The 23,475-nt window shown below is 35.1% G+C and overlaps 1 protein-coding gene and 2 pseudogenes across 13 annotated transcripts in view; 2 read left to right on the top strand and 1 right to left on the bottom strand.

The window, feature by feature from the left end:
* Positions 1-23,475, top strand: part of ADAM22 (ADAM metallopeptidase domain 22) — a 295,282-nt gene that overhangs the window by 130,687 nt on the left and 141,120 nt on the right. For all 13 annotated transcript variants that reach the window (XM_077144137.1, XM_077142422.1, XM_077138122.1 and 10 more), the window contains exon 4: positions 18,967-19,033. In XM_077144137.1, coding sequence (XP_077000252.1) covers positions 18,967-19,033 — 67 coding nt within the window. The remainder of the gene's footprint in view (positions 1-18,966; positions 19,034-23,475) is intronic.
* LOC143686513 (NADH dehydrogenase [ubiquinone] 1 alpha subcomplex subunit 5 pseudogene) lies at positions 5,147-5,476 on the bottom strand (annotated as a pseudogene).
* Positions 13,569-17,580, top strand: LOC143679139 (peroxiredoxin-like 2C pseudogene; annotated as a pseudogene).

The following is a 23,475-nucleotide window of genomic DNA, read 5'->3' as shown; positions in this document are numbered from 1 at the left end:
GAGAGGACATCACCATGTGATGGGAAAGCCAAGAAACCCCAAGAATTGCCTACAGCCAACACCAGACTCCTACAGACTTCTAGGAGAAAGCAAGCCTTTTGATTATCTAGGCTTTTTTTTTTTTTTTTTTTTACTTCTCCTAGCTTTAAAACCGTGAACCAATAAATTCCTTTTGTTTCATCCAACAAGTTTGTGGTAGAAGCTCTGGCAAACTAAGACAGTAGTTATTCTCCCTTTTAGATTACAGATATTGCATTTACATTTTTGTGGTTATGATGATTTTTTTGAGTACTCATGAATTACCACTGTGTTTTCCACATTGATAAGATGTTCTCATAATGATAATAGATAGATGAATGAATTGTGGGATATGCCACTATTCTACTCTGAATTGGAGAAATTCATTGTAAATTCATATGAAGGAGACACTTTTATTGTGGATCTCCCTTGCTGATCCTTTCTCCCTACTGCAGTTAGGTTATTTTTAATAGGACTTTCATCTTGAATAAGACTTTGATGTTCATTGGCCATCCTGTTGCTACAGGATAAAATCCTCAACAGTCTTGTTTTTGCCCGTTTTCATTGCTAAAGGAATGTGGTGATTCAGAGCATGGGCTCTCGAAATCAACCTGGGAATGAATCTTGGTGCTCTCATTGATTGGCTGGTAACTTTGGACTTGCTACTTAAGCTCTCTAGGCTTCTATTTTCTTGGCTACAAAATGGGATCATATTTATACCTACCTAAAGGATTTTCTGAGATACTTCAGTGAGCTACTACTAATGCACTTATAGTACTTAACCCAGTGCCTGGAACATAATAAGCACTCTAGCTGTTAGTATTATCATTTACCTCAACTTGAATACTCAGCTCTAGGCAGCTTCATCTTCTCACCACCTCTTGAGCACACTTTCATTTTTTGAGTGCCACAGCTTTGCTCTTGTTATGTCTCTCAGAAATGTCCTTCTAGAGCCAGAACACTGCCAACCTTGGGATGAAGCAAACCTTCTAGCCTCTAAAACCATGAGTCAGTAATTTCCTTTTGTTTAAACCACGCATTGTGTGGTATTTGTCATGGAAGCCTGGAAACTAAAGTCAGTAGGTAAAGCTCACACTATGGCAGTCAGATTTGTTAAAATTTAGCATCTTGTGTTTCTTATGGTTTCTCATGGTTACAATATGACTGTCATGGTCTCAGTCATAACATCTATATCCTCTAGGAAGAAGGAAGACAGAGCAAGGAGGAAGGGGTGCTAGTTACATGCAGGTAAATGTGTAACAGCATCCTGGGGAAGGTGGGGCAGTGAGGAAAGCCCTGATTATGGCATTTGCTTGTTTATATAGTGTGAATACTCAAACTGTGGCATGTTTCAGACTACTAGCAAATAATCACTGTGTGGTACTTGGAAGAAATGGACACCGTTGGATCTTATGAGCCAGCATGGGCTGGTTCAGCATACAACTGGGTAGTAACCATAACAGGAAAGCAAACCTGTCCCGGACATCCCCAGCAAAATTTTGCTCATGTCTCAGTGGCTAGAATAGTGGCATATGAACAATTACAGCTTTAGGGAAGACTGAATTGTTTTGTTTGAGCACATTACCATCTCAAATAAAATTACAGTTTAGTTAGTAAGAAAATGACTATTGATTACGCATCCAACAGTTTTCTGCTGTAGAAGGTTAATTTGATATAACAAACATCATACTTAATAACTACTTAGAAGACTCTTAATGTTACAAACAAAACAAGAATGGCCAGTCTCACTTCTTCTATTGAATATTGTACTAGATGTTCTAGCCAATGCAGAATTATATAAATAAAACTGTATTAGAAAGGAAGATACAATTTTTGCTGCTGCTGTAAATGTTATGATGCTTAGGATCAAAGTTGACTTAAATAACTTAGAAAAGAAATGTCTTTCTTTGCCCCTCTCCAACCAACCATCATTCAGCAATTTAGTTTGATCTCCTTCATGAACCCTGACTTGGCTGTTCTAATTCATAGGATTCTTTTTTTTTTTTCATGTATTTGTGTGCCCAGTGTTCCATTTTTGGGGGGATGGAACTAGTTGATATTCTGGAGAGGCTTGCTCCTCTGCATTTTAGAATTTATCTGGTCCAGGGACCCAACTGAGGTTGTAGGTTTCTGGAAAGTTACCCTGGTGCATGAAAATTTTGTAGAATCTTATATAATGATCTAGGTAGTCTTTAGGATTGGCAGGAATGGTTTTGGTTGGGGCTTGGCCAGTTATGGTAGGTAGCAATGTCTAATTGAAGCTTGCTTAAGAGTGACCTCTAGAGTAACCTCTTGACTCTATTTGAACTCTCTCAGCAACTTTTTACTTCTTTTCCCTCTTTTGGTCAGAATGGCATTGTTGATCCCATGGTGCCAGGGCCAGAGTCATCCCTGGGAGTCATGTCCCACACCTCCATGGAGATTTTCACCCCTGGATATCATGTCCCACGTAGTGGAGAGGGCAATGATTTTACTTGCAGAGGTGGGCTTAGAGAGAGAGAGGCCGTATCTGAGCAAGAAAGAGGTCTTCCAAAAGCAGCTCTTAGTCATAGACAGATTTCTTTCTTTATTTTTTCAACATCTTTCACGAAAATTTATTTTAAAAGTATAATTATTAAATTATATTTTTGCTAGGGACTGTGCCTTTAAAAATGAACATATGAAGTGAATGCATAAAATGTATGCATTTAGATAAAATTGTATGCTATGTATACATATGTAGGAAGAAATTAAGTATATGTTTTTAATGAAAAATATAAAAATATGATTAAGAAATAAGTAAACTACATAAACAAATGAAATAAACAGTGAAAATGACAATTCCTTGAAATTTCTGCCATCTAGAATTCCTCTTTGTCCAGGGTTTCTTTTCATGTCTTCCCTGTTTTTGTACTGCCAACTTAAAAAAAAATAATTGTTCTCTCTGTTATCTTTATGGAAAGTATAATCTTGGTGCAGTTCTGTGGTATGTTTTCCATATTAAGAAATAGATACATATCATTTTTAATGATTACATTGTATGCCAATTGTGATTGTTGTACTTTATTTAACAATGAATCAATTAAGGGGTTATTTAGATTGTTTCTAGTATTTTGCATTTATACTGTGATTATCTTTGTTCATATTTCTTTGTGTTCTTGCCTACATATTTTCTTTGAAACTTTTCTTAGGAGGGACATTTTGGTGAATGGGAATAAGCCTTTATTTATGGAATATATCCTCAAACTGTCTTCTATAAAGGGTATACCAGTTTCCATCCCAGTATTAGTCTGTGTTCCTATATCATTATTAATCTTTTAAAATCTTTGGTTATGGTAGGTGATATGTCTGTTGGCCATTTATAAGTATTTTATGAATCATTTTCTCATTTGGTAATTGATTTATACATTTTCTATTGGTTTGTTCAGCTTTTAATTATGGATTTATCAATAAGGAAAAAGGATATTAACTATTTGTTTGATTTACAACGTGGCCACCAAGTCTGGAAAAAGAAGAATGCGTAATACATTATTTATAAATATTGTATTATAATGCATGGTAAAATATTCACTATGTTTCCAGGTTTTATGGCTGCTCTGTATGTTCTATAAATAATCCTGCTTTGCCTCCCTACTCCACTGTTATGTCATATATCATTATTGAATTTCCTGTCATTTGCCAGGGAGATGTTTTAAAATTGTAGGTAGCCAGATATATTAGAAGTTTTATTTGCAGTTATGGGTTTGGTTTTAGAATGGCCCTCTTCATTGAGGAAATAATCATTCACGTTTTCTTCTGTTACTTTTATGATTTTATTTTTAATTTAATTTAAATAATTTTTCAATCACTCTATTTAGAATTTATATTGGTGTTAGGTATTAGTGTGAAGTTTGATTCTAATTTTTGAAAATGGCCGCTCAGTTGTTCCAGGTGGAAGCCTCTTTCTACTTGAAGCTTTAATGACTACTCACAGGTGAAAAAATAATTGGAAAGTCCTTTTAACTTCTCTTGAGTCTTAGTTTTCTCATCTAACACGGCCCCCTGCCCGCATACCCCGCCCCCGTCCCCCACCCCCTCAGTTTGGACTAGGTTTAATTTGCCATAACTGAGTCTGAGGATTTTTGTTAATTGAGTTTATTCCAAATATAGCATTTACTGCAACTTTGATGTGTTTTGCTTCACTCCACCATAAACCATTTATTGTCTACCTCTTGGGTGTCTCTACTACTCATTTCATTTCTTGACTATGAGAAGGTGTCAAGGTATCCACAGATGAAACAGAGACCCTGGGTTTTTACCAATTAAAAAAAAAATTATCCCTCAATGCTGCCATTTGATCAGGCTATAAAATTTTGCATAGTTACATACTCTTTAGCACTATACCTAAAATTTCAGTACTTCTTCCATCTTTTTTTTTGTGATGATTTTTGCATTTCCCCCAAACAGGTTGGCACCTTCTGTAGGTAATTTTCTTGTTTATACTTACCTTTCCATCCACTCATGTGTCATTTCTCTTCCTTGTGGTTAACTGAGGAAATAAGTTACCTTCCTCATTTTCTTCTCTGTTAAACTATTCCTTTCCACAAGTGGGTTGGTTCCTTCAGGCCTCGTCTCTAAGCACCTTCTCTCCTCAGACACGTTTTCAGCTTTCATCATTCATGTACAGAGTTTCTTCAAATAAAAAAAAACTAAAACCTGGACTTTATTAAAGAATACCTTTTCTCTTTTTTTTCAGGATAATAATTTTTTAGAAATTATATATTTGAAGATAAAATATCACCTATAGGTACTTCAGCTTTGGATTATGGTCTCTGCTTTGAAGATCCATAGTAATTTTTCCAATTAACTTTCAAATCTTCCCTGTATCTTTCTGTTTAAAGAAATATCATATTTGAAATAATTTGAGTAAATGCGTTCCACATCAAAAATTGATTCACAAATACCAATTACCATAATTGTGAAGTAATCACTAATTTTCATAAGTTCCCTAAATATGTTTTGTATCAATAAGAAAATTAATCGTCAGTCAAAAGCTGTAAGAATCAAGAAAGATTCTAAGATGTCAATAATATGGAAACATCTTTAATGGTATACCAGAACATTTAATTATACCATTTTCCCATTACACACCAAAGTCATTTTATAATGATTATATGGGCCATTTCCATTGATTGATGGTAGGTTCTTCCACTAAAGCTCCCCATGATTTCCATTCTATCATTTTTCTTACCAGACTTCGTTCACTTGCGGATTCTAGATGGCCATTCTGAAGCTGGTCTTCCAATTGTTTAACATCTGGTTCCGTTTTAATGATACCGAGTTTCTCATTTGTAATCTGTTCTGTATACTTTCTATATGCTGCATTTTTAGGGATTTGCTCAAGAACATTGTGGATCTTCATGTACAGTATTTTTAGCTCTTGTGTACACTGTCACAGCCAGTCTGACAAGCCAGTGGCCTTCTTCAGTAAGCCCGCCATGACAGCGCTGATTAGCTGATGACTTGTATTTATTTTTTGAATAAATAATTTAGGCACATGGTACAGATTAGAAAGTTTCCTTTGCACCTCTGTCCTCCAGCCACTCAGTTCCCTATATCATTGGCATCCATTTATTCTTTGTCCTTCCTGAGAATAGCCCATGTGTATCTGTGTGTACGTACACATACACACACACAGCACAATTTGTATTTTCTACAGAGATATTGGCATATTAAACATATTGTTCTGACCTTTCTTTCCTCATTTAGCAGCGTGTCTTGAAGATACTTCCATATAGCTGACTCATTTTTTTTTAGAGATACATAATATACCATTTTATAGATGTACTTTGATTTACTAAATAGTTCCTAGTGGAAGGTCATTTAGGTTGTTTCTAGTTTATCATTGTTACAAATGCGAGTGAGAAATACAATGTAAACATATTATTTCACATGCGAATCTGTAAGATAAATTCTAGAAATTAAATTGCTGAGTCAAAGGGAATGCACAATTTACATTCTTCAGAAATATGTAAGAGTGCCTGTTTTTTCATACCCTATATCCTTCACATACATCTTTGCTTTAGCTGTTTTGGACTTCCCAGGAGGGCCCTGAAGGATCGTGTCCTCTCATGTTTCTTTCCATTTGCATGCTCTTATAAGATTGGAAAGCTACCCCCAACCTTGTATCCTATCCCACCATATTCCCCTCCCTGCTTTGATTCCTTTTCCTTTAAGACCCAGGTCTATCATAAATTCCTCTTAAAAGTATCCCTTTTCCTAATCACTGTCCTGCTTCCTTCCTCCAGAACTTTCCAAGCCCAATTAGGAGCCCTCCTCGTTGTGTGTGTGAGATTCTTTTACACACATATTAGGCTTCTCTTGCTTACTTGTATTATCATGCATCACCCTGAATTGTCTACAATTTAAGAAAATTTAAAGTCTCTTCCTTTAAACTGATCTACAAGGCATGGTCTATGTCATTTTCATCCTTTGTTCCAGGTGTTGGGGAGTCTCAGTAAATGTTTTAATCTGAATGAATTAAAATAAATCAGAGTCAGAATTTCAGAGTTGAACAGGCCTTTAGTGATACATTAATCCAACATAGTTCACTATTAGTGAAAAATGGAATTTAAATTTTAATGTTCTAAATTCATAATAAGCAATTCATGGTTTTACATTTCTTTAAGGAAAATATTAAAGTCAATCATTTTTTTATTAGAAAATCACTAATTTTTATTTCATCATATTGTAATATGGAAATTACAAGTCAAAGGAAAACAATGCCCAAATAATTTTATCTTATTTCTTCAACATGAAGCTGGTATGCATTAATATTCTGAAGGCATCCATGATCTCAACGTAAAGTACAAATAGAAAATTGGAGAATATATATTAAACAAATTATAATGGTGTTTAAAACAACTGACAATATCTATATCAGATTTTTTTTTATTAATTAATGGAAAAAAAGAAATTAACCCAACATTTAGAAATCATACCATTCTACATATGCAATCAGTAATTCTTAACATCATCACATAGATGCATGATCATCGTTTCTTAGTACATTTGCATCAGTTTAGAAGAACTAGCAACACAACCGAAAAAGATATAAAATGTTAATATAGAGAAAAAAATAAAAGTAATAATAGTAAAACAAAACAAAACAAAACAAAACAAAAACCTATAGCTCGGATGCAGCTTCATTCAGTGTTTTAACATGATTACTTTACAATTAGGTATTATTGTGCTGTCCATTTTTGAATTTTTGTATCTAGTCCTGTTGCACAGTCTGTATCCCTTCAGCTCCAATTACCCATTATCTTACCCTGTTTCTAACTCCTGCTGGACTCTGTTACCAATGACATATTCCAAGATTATTCTCGAATGTCGATTCACATCGTTGGGACCATACAGTATTTGTCCTTTAGTTTTTGGCTAGACTCACTCAGCATAATGTTCTCTAGGTCCATCCATGTTATTACATGCTTCATAAGTTTATCCTGCCTTAAAGCTGCATAATATTCCATCGTATGTATATACCACAGTTTGTTTAGCCACTCGTCTGTTGATGGACATTTTGGCTGTTTCCATCTCTTTGCAATTGTAAATAACGCTGCTATAAACATTGGTGTGCAAATGTCCGTTTGAGTTTTTGCCCTTAAGTCCTTTGAGTAGATACCTAGCAATGGTATTGCTGGGTCGTATGGCAATTCTATATTCAGCTTTTTGAGGAACCGCCAAACTGCCTTCCACAGTGGTTGCACCATTTGACATTCCCACCAACAAGTCAATCGGTTTTTACTTGCCTATTACTCTTTTTCTCTGGGTACAAATCAATACTCCAATACTACAATATTTGATCAGCAAATGTCAAAGATACATATTTTGTTTCTTCCCATTTTTCCAATTGTAACCATCCTTTGTTCCCAGCAGCTTGTTGGGAACAAGTTTCTTTGAACTTTCTCAAGTTTGGAAACACTTAGAGATAAGACAGGAAGCTGGAGAGCAAAGAATCATTGTTTTTACTGATAAAACCATGGAAGTTCATTGTGCTTTAATGCAAAGGCCAAATGATCCTTATAAGTGCTCCATTTTCCTGTATTCTCCTTTACAGTCCTGGTATTTGTACAGTGTAACCTTAGGTAATATTTGTGTCTATAGAGCAGACACACTTTCTTATAATCTCTATATTCACATCAGTCTGGATCAGAGAGGAAAAGACAAGACAGAAAGGTCCTCAGTGTTTACAACGTTTTCAAAAATTAGTTACAGCCAATTCTAAAACATAGACCAATACCAGTTCTAATGAGGTAGGTCAATCCTTTTCCTTATGAAGGGTAAGAATCCAGGAACACTGCATCATTGTAGACTTCTCTATCTGAAAACAAGGAGTAGTGGGAAAAGTGAAGCTCCTTAGCACCTCTTTTTTTTACTCCTTTCCATATTTAGTTATATGCTCTCGTTTTTCCCTGTCACACATCCTTTAGTTATCGCTACTTGAACTATAAAAACCCAGTTTTAAAATTCTCCTACCTCTCTCCAGGAAAAATATTTTAGTTGCAGTTTTGAATTGTCAATCATCTTCCATTCCTCACTGTCCAGGAAATCTGCATATAAGAAAAAACCACACATGATTCCCAAGCATTTTGAGAAATATTCCTATAGTCTGGTACATTCCCTAGTCCTCACTTCAATTTCATTTCATTTCGTTGCAATTTTCAAATATTTATGGAGACCCTCTTATCTTTGTACTTCCTGGTACATCTACATAGAATATTCATGAGTTCTTTCTTTTTCATCCTCTTCACTTAATAGGCAAAGGCAATACTTAATTTTTATTAAGATATTCATTCCAGATATCTAATTAGTTAGATACTAAAATCTAAAATTAGAGCAAAACCCAGAGAGAACCATGGTAAAAATATGACAATCATGTAGAAATATCTTGGGTCCTCCTTTTCAGTTGGATGTTTGTAATAAAGATTCTTTTGTTTCAGAATCTTTCAGAACCACAGTGTCTGAACATGAAGCCTTACCATTATGCATTTTCTCTTTTATAGAAACATAATTTGAAATTGCTGGCTGAATAGCAACACTGAAAACACAGGTTTTCTTTTCACTGGGTTGGTGGCTGAATTTAAATTGAGAGCAATACAATGGTTAATCAGATAATTGTGAAAAAAAAGTCATATTAAGGCCTTAGATAATCAGTGCTCTGTGTCTAGAGCATAGACATTCATGTTTGATATATATGATACTTTCTCCCTTTTCTTCTTATCTTCTTTTGGATATAAAGTGCTATAATTTTCCACAAAAAAGTTCAATCCTAAAAGGAATTCCTAAATACAATTTTGTAATATTTAAGAGAAGAGCATATTTAACTTTTACCTTTGCTGTTTTGATGATATGGTTATTGGCTCTGAGAATATTAGCTCACAGGATTAGATCATAATGGCAAAATCCTGAATAGCTTTCTTTCCATTTAATGCCCATGAAAGCCAGTTTCAAGAATGATTGTGAGATGATGAAACTCTTTTTAAACAAGTTTATCGAAACTTGTCCAGCTAAGTGAGTTGTTCCTTTTGAAGTTGTCACCCTAGTAAGACATTACATTTATTGCAGTAACCACTCTACTCCTCAAACCAATGTATATCTTTTTAGAGGTACTGCTTTCAAAGTTTATGGTACTTTCATTTTGTATGCTGAATGTAGGGGTCACATTTCATTCTTTTTCCATGTGACTATCCCATTATAGCAGCACCATTTGTTGAATTTTTTTGGGGGGGTGGTGGGGAGTAGGGGAGTGCACAGTCTGGGAATTGAACCCAGGTCTCCTGCATGGCAGGCAAGAATTCTAAATGCACCCCCTCTACTACATTTTTTATAAGCTTTTTAATGGTGGCAGACCATCAGTGACAAGGATATATTTGTGTTGTGGAAGCAGCCAACTGCATGAATTATTAGCCTTATTCACAAAGTGTGGTTAGGAAATGGTGAAACTAGTTTTCTTATCACATACTTGTCTCTGAAGGCAATTCCAAAAGAGATATTTTAACAAAGTCTGGAGCAATTGTAGTATCACTAGAATAAGTAAAGCATCTCTCAAAGTAACAGCTTTAAAAGTGACAGAACTCATTCTGTTCAGTTAAAAATACATCATCTTATTTACTGTAATACTCCAGTATTGTGAAGAAACAAAGGCATTTCTGTGGAATCAAAATAATATTGACTTAGTGTGACTACCATTTTTCTATAAAAAATAATTGTAAATTGATGGATCTTAGTTGGAAGTGGCCCTTGGAATTGAAAAATAGGTGAAAAAATGACAGCTAACAGAACATACTGAAATGTGTAGAGAAGAAAGGTGTTTTTTTTTTTCCTTTTTCAGAAAGAGTGTCTTGTAACGAGTTATTGATAGAATTCTGAAACAAGTGGTAAGATTTAATTTTCTATACTTTGGTGTCAATTTAATACCATTATTGTGTAGATTTCCCTGGCTCATAAAAATTATATGCTCATGATAGGAAAAATAAAGAAACATTTAAAAAGTTTTACATATTTCTGGTTAGATGTGGCAGAGTGAACCCAGCATATATCTTTGATCCATTATAATGAGAGTGAAGATATAATAAACTCACAAGATCAAAGCAGATGATAAACAGCAATAAAATTTTGGAAGACTGAGCAGCAGCAGATAAATGGCAGTGGACTCAATGGATTGGAGAAAGATAATTCCTGATTGTAATAAAAAGCAAAACCTGGGAAAGGATCTAGAATGGGAGATACCAGATACATTAGAAAAACTGGGATGTGGTATGGGGCCTGAAATTAATATTAATTCAAATAGATACTAAATTCTAAAACTTTATTGTAAAATGAGAAATGCAACAGTCATAGTTTTGTTTTATTCTATTTAACATTTAGCACATATGAGAGGAGAAACACCAATGATATGCTTGGTTTTATAATTATTTATGTTTTGGCAGAAAACCAGTGTTATTCTGACAAATTATTAAGTAAGGAAACCCATTGTAATTATATATTTATTGACTTTTTAGAGGTTATAGTTACTCTCATAGGACATAGCAGCACTCTTTCATGCTTGGATGACTAACAGGTTTCCATTATTGGAAATAACATTTGAAAGGACTGCTGTTTAGTAGAGAGTAATATTTGCTTTCCTGCTGCTCTAGAAGAAGAGGGGACATTTTCTTAATCTTGATAAACATACTTTCTACCAGTGTTGGAAGGGCCTATTGTGTCAAAGTTAAATATTAGAATTCCATTATTTAGAAAAAGGCAGGCCGCTACACATAAAACTTATAATATGGAAATGAAAATGTCAGAAAGAGAATTTAAATAAATGATATAAAGAATGAAACATATAATGTGATATATCTAGAATTTGAAGGCTCATCTAAGTGAATATCAGAATTACCAAGCCCAGATTCAAGGGGAGGGGACATGATCTCCACCTCACCATATGAGGAGTCACAGGAATTTGTAGCCATCTTAATTCAATGACAGCCCACTCTTTGGCCATGAAATATTTCCACTCCTCTCACATACAAGTTGCACTTAATTCCTTCTAAGACCCCCCAAAAGTCATATTCCATTATGATGTCAGGTTTAAAGTCTAGGTTCAAGTTCTCATCATCTAAGTCAGGTCCAGGTTAAATAAGACTTCTTGGGAAAGGTTGCTCAGGTTCAGGCCCCGTGAAATTAAAAGACAAGTTATCTACTCCACACACATTCAAGTTACGTTGGGGAGATAGGGACAGAATAACTGCTTGTTCAAAAAGGGGGAGTATAAAAGGTACCTAGGAGTCACCAGGCCATTTCAATTCTGATATTCAGCCAGGTATATGTCACCTGTTCCTCTTGCTTTGGGAACAAGGACTGTATGTTGATGAAGACTCGGTTCTGCCAGATGAGACTAGTTCTCTTTGGTTCTTGACTCTACCCTCTGAGTCACCCTCTCTTTTCCATAATAAATGGACCATGCTTTCACTTAAGTATATTTCTCCATCTACTTCGTTGTTGCAAAAATTTTGAATGGCTCTGTCCATTTTGGTCCAAGTTGGTGGTGCTTCCAGTGATATAACTCTCTTAAAAAGCTTGGTGGGTTTCTTGTGAATTTCATTGGGATTAGCTACATTAAATGAAAGCCATATCCACAAATCTTTTTTGAGAAATGCTCCTGTCTACTGTGGAGTGTGGGTCAGGGTGCTATGGGATAATGTCCTTAAGGTCCTTAGAAGCTTTTTTGTCTAAGTGAGAATGTCTATGAGGCATACCTTTAAGTTTCTTAGAAATGTTTTGTCTAGCTAGGTAGGCCCTTACGAATCTCAGAGGTGATCCTTAATATCTCAGAGGTTGACCCCTATGAATCTGAGAAATCATTTTATATAAATGAGAGTATCCAGGAGAAACCAGTAGAGATTGGTTCAGAAATGGGTGTTGATAGCTTAGAAAGATGAGGTGTTTCTTCTGTTTCCATTTTCTCAATGAATTAAAAGAATAATGGGATGGAAATAACAAGGGAGTAATGAGGAGGAATATTTTGGAGATTTGAGGGGAGAGAAGTTTGAAAGTGTTTTCTCAGAGTAAATCAACTGGGAAAATGTAGTAAGACTCCTGGGCACTGTGCTGAGGGACTGCTTGATAAATGTGGTTATAATTTCAAAGCGTATCTACTCAGAATTGTTTCAATTTGGGGTCAGACTTTGATTAGTAGAAGTAGTAAGTTTTCTTCTCCTTAGCTTTGCCATGTGAGCACAGTGGAGGGAGAAGGAGTGAAGAATTTTGGAGTATGTACAAAGAATAATTATTGTGGTGGATTGTGGAATATAAACTGGATTAGGTGGACAAGAGGGAGGTGAAAGACTGAAAAAGTTGCAGGACAATGACTGAGAAAACCCAAAACATTAAGGTTTTAGAGAAAAATGAGTATATAGGACAGGACGATTAGGAAGTAGGATGATTGAAATCAAGCTTTGGGAGGCATTTCACACATCTTCTCGTTTAGTCCCACACCAACTTTATGAGGTGATTTTGTTGTCTCCATTTTAGATATAATCAAATTAGCTTCATGAAGATTAAATAATTTGACCAAGGTCACACAGCTAGTAAATGGTAGAGTTGGGGTAGAAAATCAAAGTTTTTGTTTTTAATCCACAAAACTTTTTTTTATTATACCAGCTGCCTCTGATTTATGATAATTGCCCTCTAGACAAAGGATAATCATTTTTAGGACCAAAATATTTACCTTGTATATTTGTATTGTTTATTCCAGGTTTATTCTAACATTCAAATAATAATAAAAGGCCTCAGAATGCATTTCTAGTTAAAAAAAATCTTTTTAATTACTTAAAAAACAAGGGGTCTTTAGAATTTGATTGAAAAACACTTTTCTTTTTACTTTCGAAATCCAAAAAGAAACACTTTAGCCATTAGTATTGAATAAGCTGTTAATATGAAGTAATTTCTACTTGATCCATTTACTGTAAACTAAAAGTTCCTATATATTAAAGAGAGCCTTCATTTTCCTATATTAAAATGATTTTTATATAGGTCCCTACTTAATGATGAACAATGATAATCTAAGGAAAAGAATTGAGAGTAATTTTGATTATCTCTACTTCAGGAGACTTCAAGAAAATTTACTGTAAGTTCTAAGCTTTATGGTAGTAAGGATTTTATGGTTCATTAGAGGGAAAAGTTAACATTTTAAATAAAATGTTTTCAGCCTAGTAATTAAAATAATAATACTAGCAGCCTTCCACAATACTACACACGAGCAAAATTAAATTGTAAGGTCTGTTATTGGTTTAAATTGTCTGGAGCTCTTCCCAGCAATCCTTGGAGGGATTTAGAAGTCTGAATGAAATAGCTGCAGAATTCCTGGGCAGAAAAATTTTCCTTCTGTAATTACGTTTGTGCCACAACTCACTCTTACATCCTGAATTTTATAATTCAAAGGAAATTTGAAAATCTAGAAGCTCAGAATTTGATTTTAAAATTATTATTGTTGTTATTATTAACAACACAAATACCGCTCTGAGGATTGTTTACTTTGGTAATTTTTATTTCACTCATGCTAGCTCCAATAATGTCTCCCAAGATGATGAACAGGTCCCACAAATATCCAACATCAGAGATGGGCTGTTCTGGATCCAGAGAGTTAAGCAGCAAGACTTGGGGCTTTCATTCCGATATTCACCACTGATATGACTCAGTTTCTCTCAAGTATTATCTTACTTTTGACTTTCCTACATCACAATGGTGGTTCTTTCTGAATATACTATTTCAGTATCCCAAGACAGGAGGTCTGGCTCAGTCTACTAATAATTATAGCCTCTATACGGTATTTTTTCCTCCCATTTCCTGGGAAGTTGTTTCAGAATGATAGCAAGATTGGGCAACAGTCCTTAGCATACCTCTGGCTAGTACCTTTCCAATTTTTGGTATGGCCTCAGGTAATAGGGTTGGATGTGGATTTTTTCTTGAGGCAGGTATATACCATGCAGCACCACTGTTATGTTAAAAGAACCCCTGGGGAATTTGTGAAATACGTAACATGTTCGTGATAAAAGAAACTGTTGGCTGGCTGTACAGCAGCCATTTTCTCCACCACCCTTTGTTCAGTTCTTTCTGATTAGCCGTGATGTTCAGGCATGGACCTTGGAGGGGAATCATGATTGTTCAAAGACAATCACGGTGATTCCAAAACCTTTGTCAAAGGACTAATTTAGGCATGGCCAAGAAATGGAATTCTGGTAAAAGACATGAGAAGATGAATGCTAGGGGCTTCAGTTAAGATTTGTGTACTCTTAAAAATATGCAAGACTCTTTTACTGTGGAATTTTAAAATATACAGGCTTTTTTACTGTGGGATATTTTGTCTGCATGTGATACTTAGAATTTCAGTGGCCAAGTTAGGGTCATGCATGAGAGGAGTCATTTAAGATAGCAGGCCATCCAACATGTTGATGTCAAGAGCAGAAAGAGGAGTATGCTCCAGGTCTCATTGATGGGGCTGAGCCACCACATGAATCAACCCTGCATCTGCCCAGATGTTAGCTGCACATTATTTTGATGCAGTGGTATCTTCTAAGTACTACCAGGCAAGCTATCCCAGAGGCAATGGAACAGAAAGTTCTCACAGACCAAATTAAGAAGCTGGAATGACATGGTTTGTTAAATCAGTTTGAAACAGACAGTGAGAAGCAAGGAGAGCGAGATGGGTTAGGGTAACACTCTTAGGATAGGTGCAAGCAGGTGGAAGGAGCACACCAGCTGAATTCTGAGGCACACAGTGTTCATATGTCCTGCTTCTCTCTCTGGTGCCTCAGTTTTCTCTGCTAAAGGTGTGGTTACAAGTAGCAAAGTTGTGGTTCAGGCAAGCCCCACAGATGGAAGGTTTCCTGAGCCAGTGGCATTTGTTGTATTTGTGAGATGCAGGGACAAGTTTGCCTGACCTGCAGCTGTAGTTTGCTATTTGTTTTTTGGGGTCACAGAATACATAGGGCCATAATGGGTATTGCCAGTGATTCTCAACCAGGATGACTTTGTCCCCCACTATACATTTGGCAGTGTCTAGATTGTTATGACTGGAAGTGGGTATTGCTGGCATCTAGTGCATAAAGATCAGGGATACCTTTAAACATAATGCACAGGACAGCACCACAAAAAATTATTACCTGACCCAACATGTCAATAGTGCTGTGGTTGAGAAACCTAGGGTGTCACCAATGGGTGGCTGAATGAAGACTTCATGAATGTAAGTGATCATGCATAACAAGTACTAGATATTTAGTGCCTTTTGTGTGGTCTCATGTATGCTTAGTATATCATGATATTTAGTATCCATGTGAATTTTAGGTATCTCTAATATTGGTCCTTTATACCTTTCTATCTATGTGTAACACACATGATTTTTTTATTACCTATACTTTACATATCCTATGAATTCTGTCCATAACAAACAAACATTTTGCTTACTATCTACTCATCCATGCTTAAAAATCCTAAAAGGTTTTTCTGTATTTCACAAATCCCAAATCTGTTCATCTAACTGAATTGAATATTCTAAGAAGCAAATTCACATTTTACCCATCTTAGAATTTCTAGCAGAAAGTAAGGTGATAAATTTCCTGATTGTTTAAGCCACTTTTAGTTGAGTTTCCTGTCACTTGCGGCTGAGAGCATTCTCACAAAAAACTCAATAGAAAAGGGTATTCCAAAACCATATGAAACACAGAATTAGACTATAATTACAGGTTTCCTAAATGGTATTGTAAGCATCTGGTACTACAGGAAACAGATTATGGTGTCTACATTATTGTGATGCTTGTTTAATCATTCTGTATTTCAAGTCATGGTAGGCTTATGTGTTCAGAAGTTCCCTTTTTTTTAATGTTGGAACAGTTTTGCCTTGGTGACCATCAGAGCACTGTGAAAAAGCATTTTTAATTTGTTCAAAGTTTACTGATAGAGCAGCATTAGAAATGTATAGCTTCAGATATTATTTCCATGTTGATAAATAAATAATAAAATGTTAATTTTATTTATATTTTAGTGCCTTAAAAAATTTGAAGACTAAGTAATTTTTATGAAAGTTGTGTCTTGAGACACTCAAAGGGAAATTTCACATCTGTTGAATTAAAGATTTAAGATAATATTAAAAAATTAAATTGTATGAATTAAATTTCAAGAGATTATTTTAAAATGCTGATATTATGTTTTCATCTCTTTTAGCTTTCTTTGGCCATTTTATATTTTGTAATGGACACAAGTATTCTGTAAAATAGAAATATAACATAAAGAAATGAAATGGTATGGTGGTAAATTAAAACTATTTGATAAAAAGATAAACTAAAAAAGGAAAAGGCGTTCCCCTCCTGGTGGTGGCCGGTGCAGACCTGGGGACGGGCAGGCCCTGGCTGCTGCAGTGGCTGAGCTGCCGTGCTGGACGCCCCTAGGAAGCGGTGCCCTTCGATGCGCCGTTCCCTGAGCACCCAGCCGTCAGCATCTTTGTGCGACTTTTCCTGAATCACATCTGCAAGGAACACATAGAAGATCTGGCCAAAATCCCAAGAGTTTACTACAAGAAGCAATTGTAAAGTGATTGGACAGACATCCTACCATCATATTGAGCCTTTTTGGAAACTGTGTATGCTCACGAAATCTATGTTGATCCTAAGAGAGAAATTTATAAAAGATCAGGAATGAAAAGAGGTGAATAAATTTTTTCCTCAGGACAGAGATCCCTTGTAAAGTCAGATGTACTCTCAGGAAGCATTTCAAGCCTGTGGCTGGTTCTGACTGACCCTCTTTGATTTTCAAGGAGACCCTGCTCAGCAAGGCAAAACCCTCATCTTAGGTCCAGATTGTGACATTTATTTCATATACCATGATTGGAATAGACTGGATCACAAACCCATCACCTCTGTCCCACAGCTTATAGGAGTTCAGCTTGTGAACTTTACAAGCAGCCCTTCGGTTATCCATGCCAGACTCAACACAGAATTTCTCGTTTTCAGTTGGATCTTGGGGAATACTACCTTAAGTTATCTGGGATGTAGTATCCTTGTCTGACTTGCTGACCCTTCCAGTCTTGCATGAGTTTTGAAAACATACAGAGATAATGTGCCAATTAGATTGCATATTTTGAGGCTGTAAAGCTATATTAAAACTATGAAATTAAAATTACCATTCTTAACATTTGTTAACATCACAGTCTGCCCATTCAATGAAAATTTTTTTTTGTATTAAAATCATCCATTTTTATGAAGACTTTTAAGTTAAGGAAAGGCAACTCAAGACCATTTTATTCAGTGAAAAAAACAGGGTATTTTATATGTATATGTTTATATTTTTGTTTACTTAGGGGGAAAAAACTGGAAATAAACACTCCAGGATATTGCCAGTGAAGTGTCTCTACATGAAAGGATTTTATTTCTGTATTTTCCAACTGCTTTATAATGAGAATAATTAATTTTTTAGGCCAGGAAGAGATAGTTAAAATTATATGAAGGACATATTCCTATAAAACAAGCTCCACAAAGTAGCAATTAAATAGACTGCAGTCCATATGTTTTCATCTTGATTGCTTTACTAGAAGAAAATGCAGCAAATGGAAACTCAAATAGCTCATATTCAAAATGTCTTGTCACCACACACCCACTATCAAGTTCACAAGAATTTTTTTTTTTTTTGTAAAAGGGAAAATATTTGCCTTAGGTATTTAAAATATATGTTTAAAATAAGATCAGTATACTTCTTGAAAGAAAATTTAAAAATTTTGTTTAAACTAGAAAGCCTTTTTAACTTGAATGTACACTATGTTTTGGTTGTACATTGCTAGACAGTTGCTGTGTCACCTCCAAATTGTTTTTCTTTAAAGGATTATTGTCATCATTTATTTTTCTAGGACCTTATCTGTTTTAATGTTGGATATGTCCCAGAAATTCTGATGAAAAGTATAGCAAAATGAAAATATTGGTAATTATTAACAAGTATTAATACTGCTTTGAACTTTTAAAACTTTTATACAGAAAATGTGTATGTAATGTCTCTAAATATTTGACTTGTTTTCATGTATGTGTACATGGACAGTTATGCTTTTAGTCATTAAAAGTATGATTTCTCATAAAATTTTTTAAAAAAGAAAAAATAAGATGTCTTTAAAAATAATAATTGTGCTGTTTATGGTAGTTTCCTAACATTTCCAGCTAGGGTCAGCTGAATCAACTCTGCGAGACAGTGGGTGACAGGTGTTGCAGTCTGTTGACCTTATGTTCTTTTAGAAGTACCAGCCTGTGTGTGTGTGTGTGGTAGGGTGTGAGAGAGAAAGAGAGAGACCTATACAATTCTTTCTGTAAAAAAAATTTGTTAAAGCTGGTATGTGTGCATTTGATCCAGGTTTTCAAATGTTTTATATTTCCAGGATGCTCTTTAATTGTCATGTCTTTTCTGTTGCAGTGATTTGCTATCCTCTGAATACATAGAGAGACACATTGAACATGGAGGCAAGACTGTGGAAATTAAAGTAAGTAAAAATTTTCTTCCCTTTCGGGGAAAGTATTTCAGACCCTTCTAAATACTACTGATTATAATTAGAATTTTCAGTGATACTTCTCATGCAGTTTTGAGTTATTTATTTATTTTATCTATTAGAGAAGTTGTGGGTTAATAGAGCAATCATTCATAAAATAGAGGATTCCCATTTACCACCCTGTTATTAACATCTTGCATTGGTGTGGAATATTTGTTACAATTGATGATAACATTTTCTTATGATTGTATATTAACTATAGTCCACTTGAGGGGTTTTTGTATTTCATAATTTATCAAGAAAGTTTGTCTTCCACTTGTGAAAACAAAAATTCACCTATTAGTTATCATAAAAAGAGTTTTTATAGAAAATTTTTAAAGTTATATTTTGTGAAGTTAACACAGCTACAGGTAGTTCTTTTTTAGATAATGTCACAGAAAATAAATTCTATAATTTGCCTTTAAGGTTAGCACTGATAATTAAAAGGTGAAATCTTGGGTCCAGAATAGGTACATAGCTTTCTGTTCAATTGAGAAAGACCTTTCCCTGGTAAGATAGTAAAAGTACTAGGTTTACAAGGAAGTCCAAGGAAGTTTAAAATACTTGGAGATGAAATCTAAGGATACTGGTTCTTGTCAGCTAAGCTGTGAAAAGATTGCACACAAATAAAATCCTGAGAGACCTGAGCATAAAAATGTGTTTTTGATATTTTAATTTATTATTTTCCAATTCTCTGATGAATCTGAGCACATTTGAGACCAAAAGTTATCCAGATTTAGGGCTGCTTCCTGCCTGATATTTAATATAGTGTGTTTTGGCCAAATATTTATTTTCTCCTGAACAGCTTCCATACTATTTATACCGTATGTCCCCTAGAAGAGCCATGTTTTAATCTAAATCCCATTTCATAAGGGCAGAATAATCCCCATTCAATACTGTGTGTTTGAAACTGTGATCAGATCTTCTCCCTGGAGATATGATTTAATCAAGAGTGGTTGATAAGCTGGATTAGGTGATGACATGTTTCCACCCATTTGGGTGGGTCTTGATGAGTTTCTGGAGTCCTATAAAAGAGTAAACATTTGGAGAATGAAAGAGATTCAGAGAGTGAGAGAAGAACAACATAGCCACGAGAAGCAGAGAGCCCACTAGCCAGCAATCTTTGGAGATGAAGAAGGGAAACACCTCCCGGGGAGCTTCATGAAACAGGAAGCCAGGAGAGAAAGCTAGCAGATGATGCCGTGTTCGCCACGTGCCCTTCCAGCTGAGAGAGAAACGTTGAACATCATCAGTCTTCTTGAACCAAGGTATCTTTCCCTGGATGCCTGATTGGACATTTCTATAGACTTCTTTTAATTGGGACATTTTCTCGGCCTTAGAACTGTAAACTAGCAACTTATTAAATCCCCCTTTTTAAAAGCCATTCCGTTTCTGGTATATTGCATTCCGGCAGCTAGCAAACTAGAACAACTGTTTAATCCAAATTATAATGTAGTTTATGCATATTGATTTTCTTTTGTTGATTACAACTTTGATATATGCTTATTGAGGAAAATTTTAAAAGTGCAGAGAAGTATAAAAGAAAAGGGAAAATCACCCTTAAACTCATTACTAAGAAATAAACTTTGCTTTCATTTTATTTTATATTCTCCATTTTTTGGTCCAATGTACATATTTACATATTTCTTTTTTTACATGGTTGGAATCATGCATATCTACAATATTTCATCTTGCTTTTTAAAATAAACACTGTATTATAAACATTTTCCCATTATTTTTACATAAAGCCAGCCTATGTTCAATTTTACAGCTTAATTATTGTAATAAAGCTTTTTATTAAAATTAAATGCTATCAATTATCAGAATAAATTACATTATTCATTATATTACATTACATTATAGATCAGAAATAAGGACATTTCACCAGTAAATTCCTCAGTATACATCTTCAGTTGATAAAGACTTAAAAACAAAATCTGTTGATTTTTATAAGTGATCTATACATAATAATTATGCCACTCCCTCTAGAAAGTTATTCCTACCTTGTTAAGATGGACTGAATTGTTGATTGATTTATATCATGGCCTTACTGCAAAAAGGATATCAGAATTCTTCTAGATATGGCATAGAAGAATAGAGTCATTTTGCTATAGCTGGGGGTAAAAAATAATTAAGATTTAAGTTTAGAATTTTAATGACTCCCTTTTCTTCTCATCCCATTTTTTTTTTACTTCACTTCTCTATTTTGTATGATAATATATTTCTGAATGCAAAAATGAGATTAAATTACAGAAGAAAGGAAGAAGGTAATTTACTACCTATTCCCATTTATGTATGTCAGTGAAATGAAGAAATAGTAATATGAACTTGGAGGGTGGATCTAGCTATCTGCTCTCCCTCCAGTAACATTCCTTTTCAAGAAACCTGTATTTATTCAGTGAAGTGTAGGCCAGTCTGAGATCATTAGGTACCATGGGTGTATATAAGTCTCAGAACACTGACTTTACCAGAATCTTTGCTGATTATTCAGCCTCACAAATGCATTTTCTTCCTTGGTGTTTTTGCTAACCTACAAAGCATATCAAACGAGAGAAATGCTAAATCCAAACTCCATCCAAACCCTAGTGCCAAAGGATGGCTTTTTTTCCCTTCAGGGTACCACTGTGATCTTACCCATCACCCATATTTGTTTTCAAACCATTTAAAACTCTGAGTCAAAATTCTCCTCTGGATTTTCTCCAGGAACTTCACTGAAACTACTGAATACCACTCCATCAATCCAAAGTTGGTAGCCAGTTATTTCCCTGTTATTTCCCTCTTGTCTTTGCCCTTTGCGCTTAGCTTTTCCCAGGTGTCTCTTTGCAAATGGAATCTGTTAGAGCTCTCCTTTGTTTATTAATGACTCAGAATTTTCTTGTGTTTTTCACTGTGCTTTTATTTGACATCTTTATGAGTCAAATAAAATTGTAACATTTCATATTTTTTCTTTTTCTTCCCTCCACCACCTTAAAAAGACAGAGCTTTTACTTTGTTTGTAACCTGGTAGTTCCCTGAAACATTGGGTACTTTGTGACACCTGAGTCTCAGAGTTAGCATTCTGCAATTCTCAAAGTCAGCATTACCCATACAGCAATGTTAAGAAGCTCAAAAAGAGATCAGAGTTCAATTAGAGATATGAGTGAAATGGACTTGGTTAGGACTAAAGTAAATCAGAATACAGGGTAAAGGATAATATTGACTATAATTTAAAACTTCAACTTCTGTGTGAGAACAAAGGAAAAGATGTTTATTTTGTACAAAATTTAGATTTTCTGTAGCACAGTATCTAATTTAATTTGTATGGTTGGTTGATGTAAACGGCATAATTACATGGAACCTTAAATAGGGAATGAGATCTTATTATTCTGTACAGATTAATATAGTATCCTGATAGATCCCATAGTATTTTGGGCAGAAAATTTTAAAAAGTATTTGGGAAGTCCCCTTGAGGGACTGGTAAATTTTGAAATTAAACTTTCTCACCTTGGTAATTCCTGATATTCTCACAAGCGTTAGAAATTCCCAATTTAATAAGCCAAGCCCTTGAACTTGGGGCTTGTCCTTATGAAACTTATTCCTGTAAAGGAGAAGCTAAGCCTGCTTATAGGTATACCTAAGAGTCACTCCCAGAGAACCTCTCTTGTTGCTCAGATGTAACCTCTCTGTCTAAGCCAACTCTTCAAATAAACTCACTTCCCTCCCCCTTATGTGGGAAAAGACACCAAGGGGTATAAGTCCCCTTGACAATGTGGGACATGACTCTTAGGGATGAACCTGGCCCTGGCATTGTGGGTTTGAGAATGCCTTCTGTGGTAGTTAGATTCAGTTGTCAACTTGGCTAGGTGAAGGTGCTTAGTTCTATTGCTATGGACATCAGCCAATGGCATGCGAACCTCATCTATTGTTGATTACATCTGCAGTCGGCTAGGAGGCGTGCCTGCTGTAATGAATGCTGTTTGATTTAATTGGCTGGTGTTTAAATGAGAGAGCTCAACACAGCACAGCCCAAGCAGTTCAATATAACCTCATCTCAGCACTCGCAGCTCAGCCCAGGCCTTTGGAGATACAGAAAGAAATCACCCCAGGAAAAGTTGTTGGAACCCAGAGGCCTGGAGAGAAGACTAGCGGAGATCACCCTGTGCCTTCCCATGTAAGGAAGAACCTCAGTTAAAAGTTAGCTACCTTTCCTCTGAAGAACTAATGAAATAAATCCCCTCTTATTAAAAGCCAGTCCATCTCTGGTGTATTGCATTCTGGCAGCTAGCAAACTAGAATACCTTCTTAACCAAAAAAGGGAGAAAGAAATAAAACCAAATAAAGTTTCAATGACTAAGAGATTTCAAATAGAGTCAAGTGGTCATTCTGCAGGTTATTCCTATGCATTATATAGATATCCT

Source organism: Tamandua tetradactyla, chromosome 1 (assembly GCF_023851605.1).
Source record: "Tamandua tetradactyla isolate mTamTet1 chromosome 1, mTamTet1.pri, whole genome shotgun sequence".
Classification (NCBI taxonomy): Eukaryota; Metazoa; Chordata; class Mammalia; order Pilosa; family Myrmecophagidae; genus Tamandua; species Tamandua tetradactyla.
This window is presented reverse-complemented; position numbering and strand designations above follow the sequence as displayed.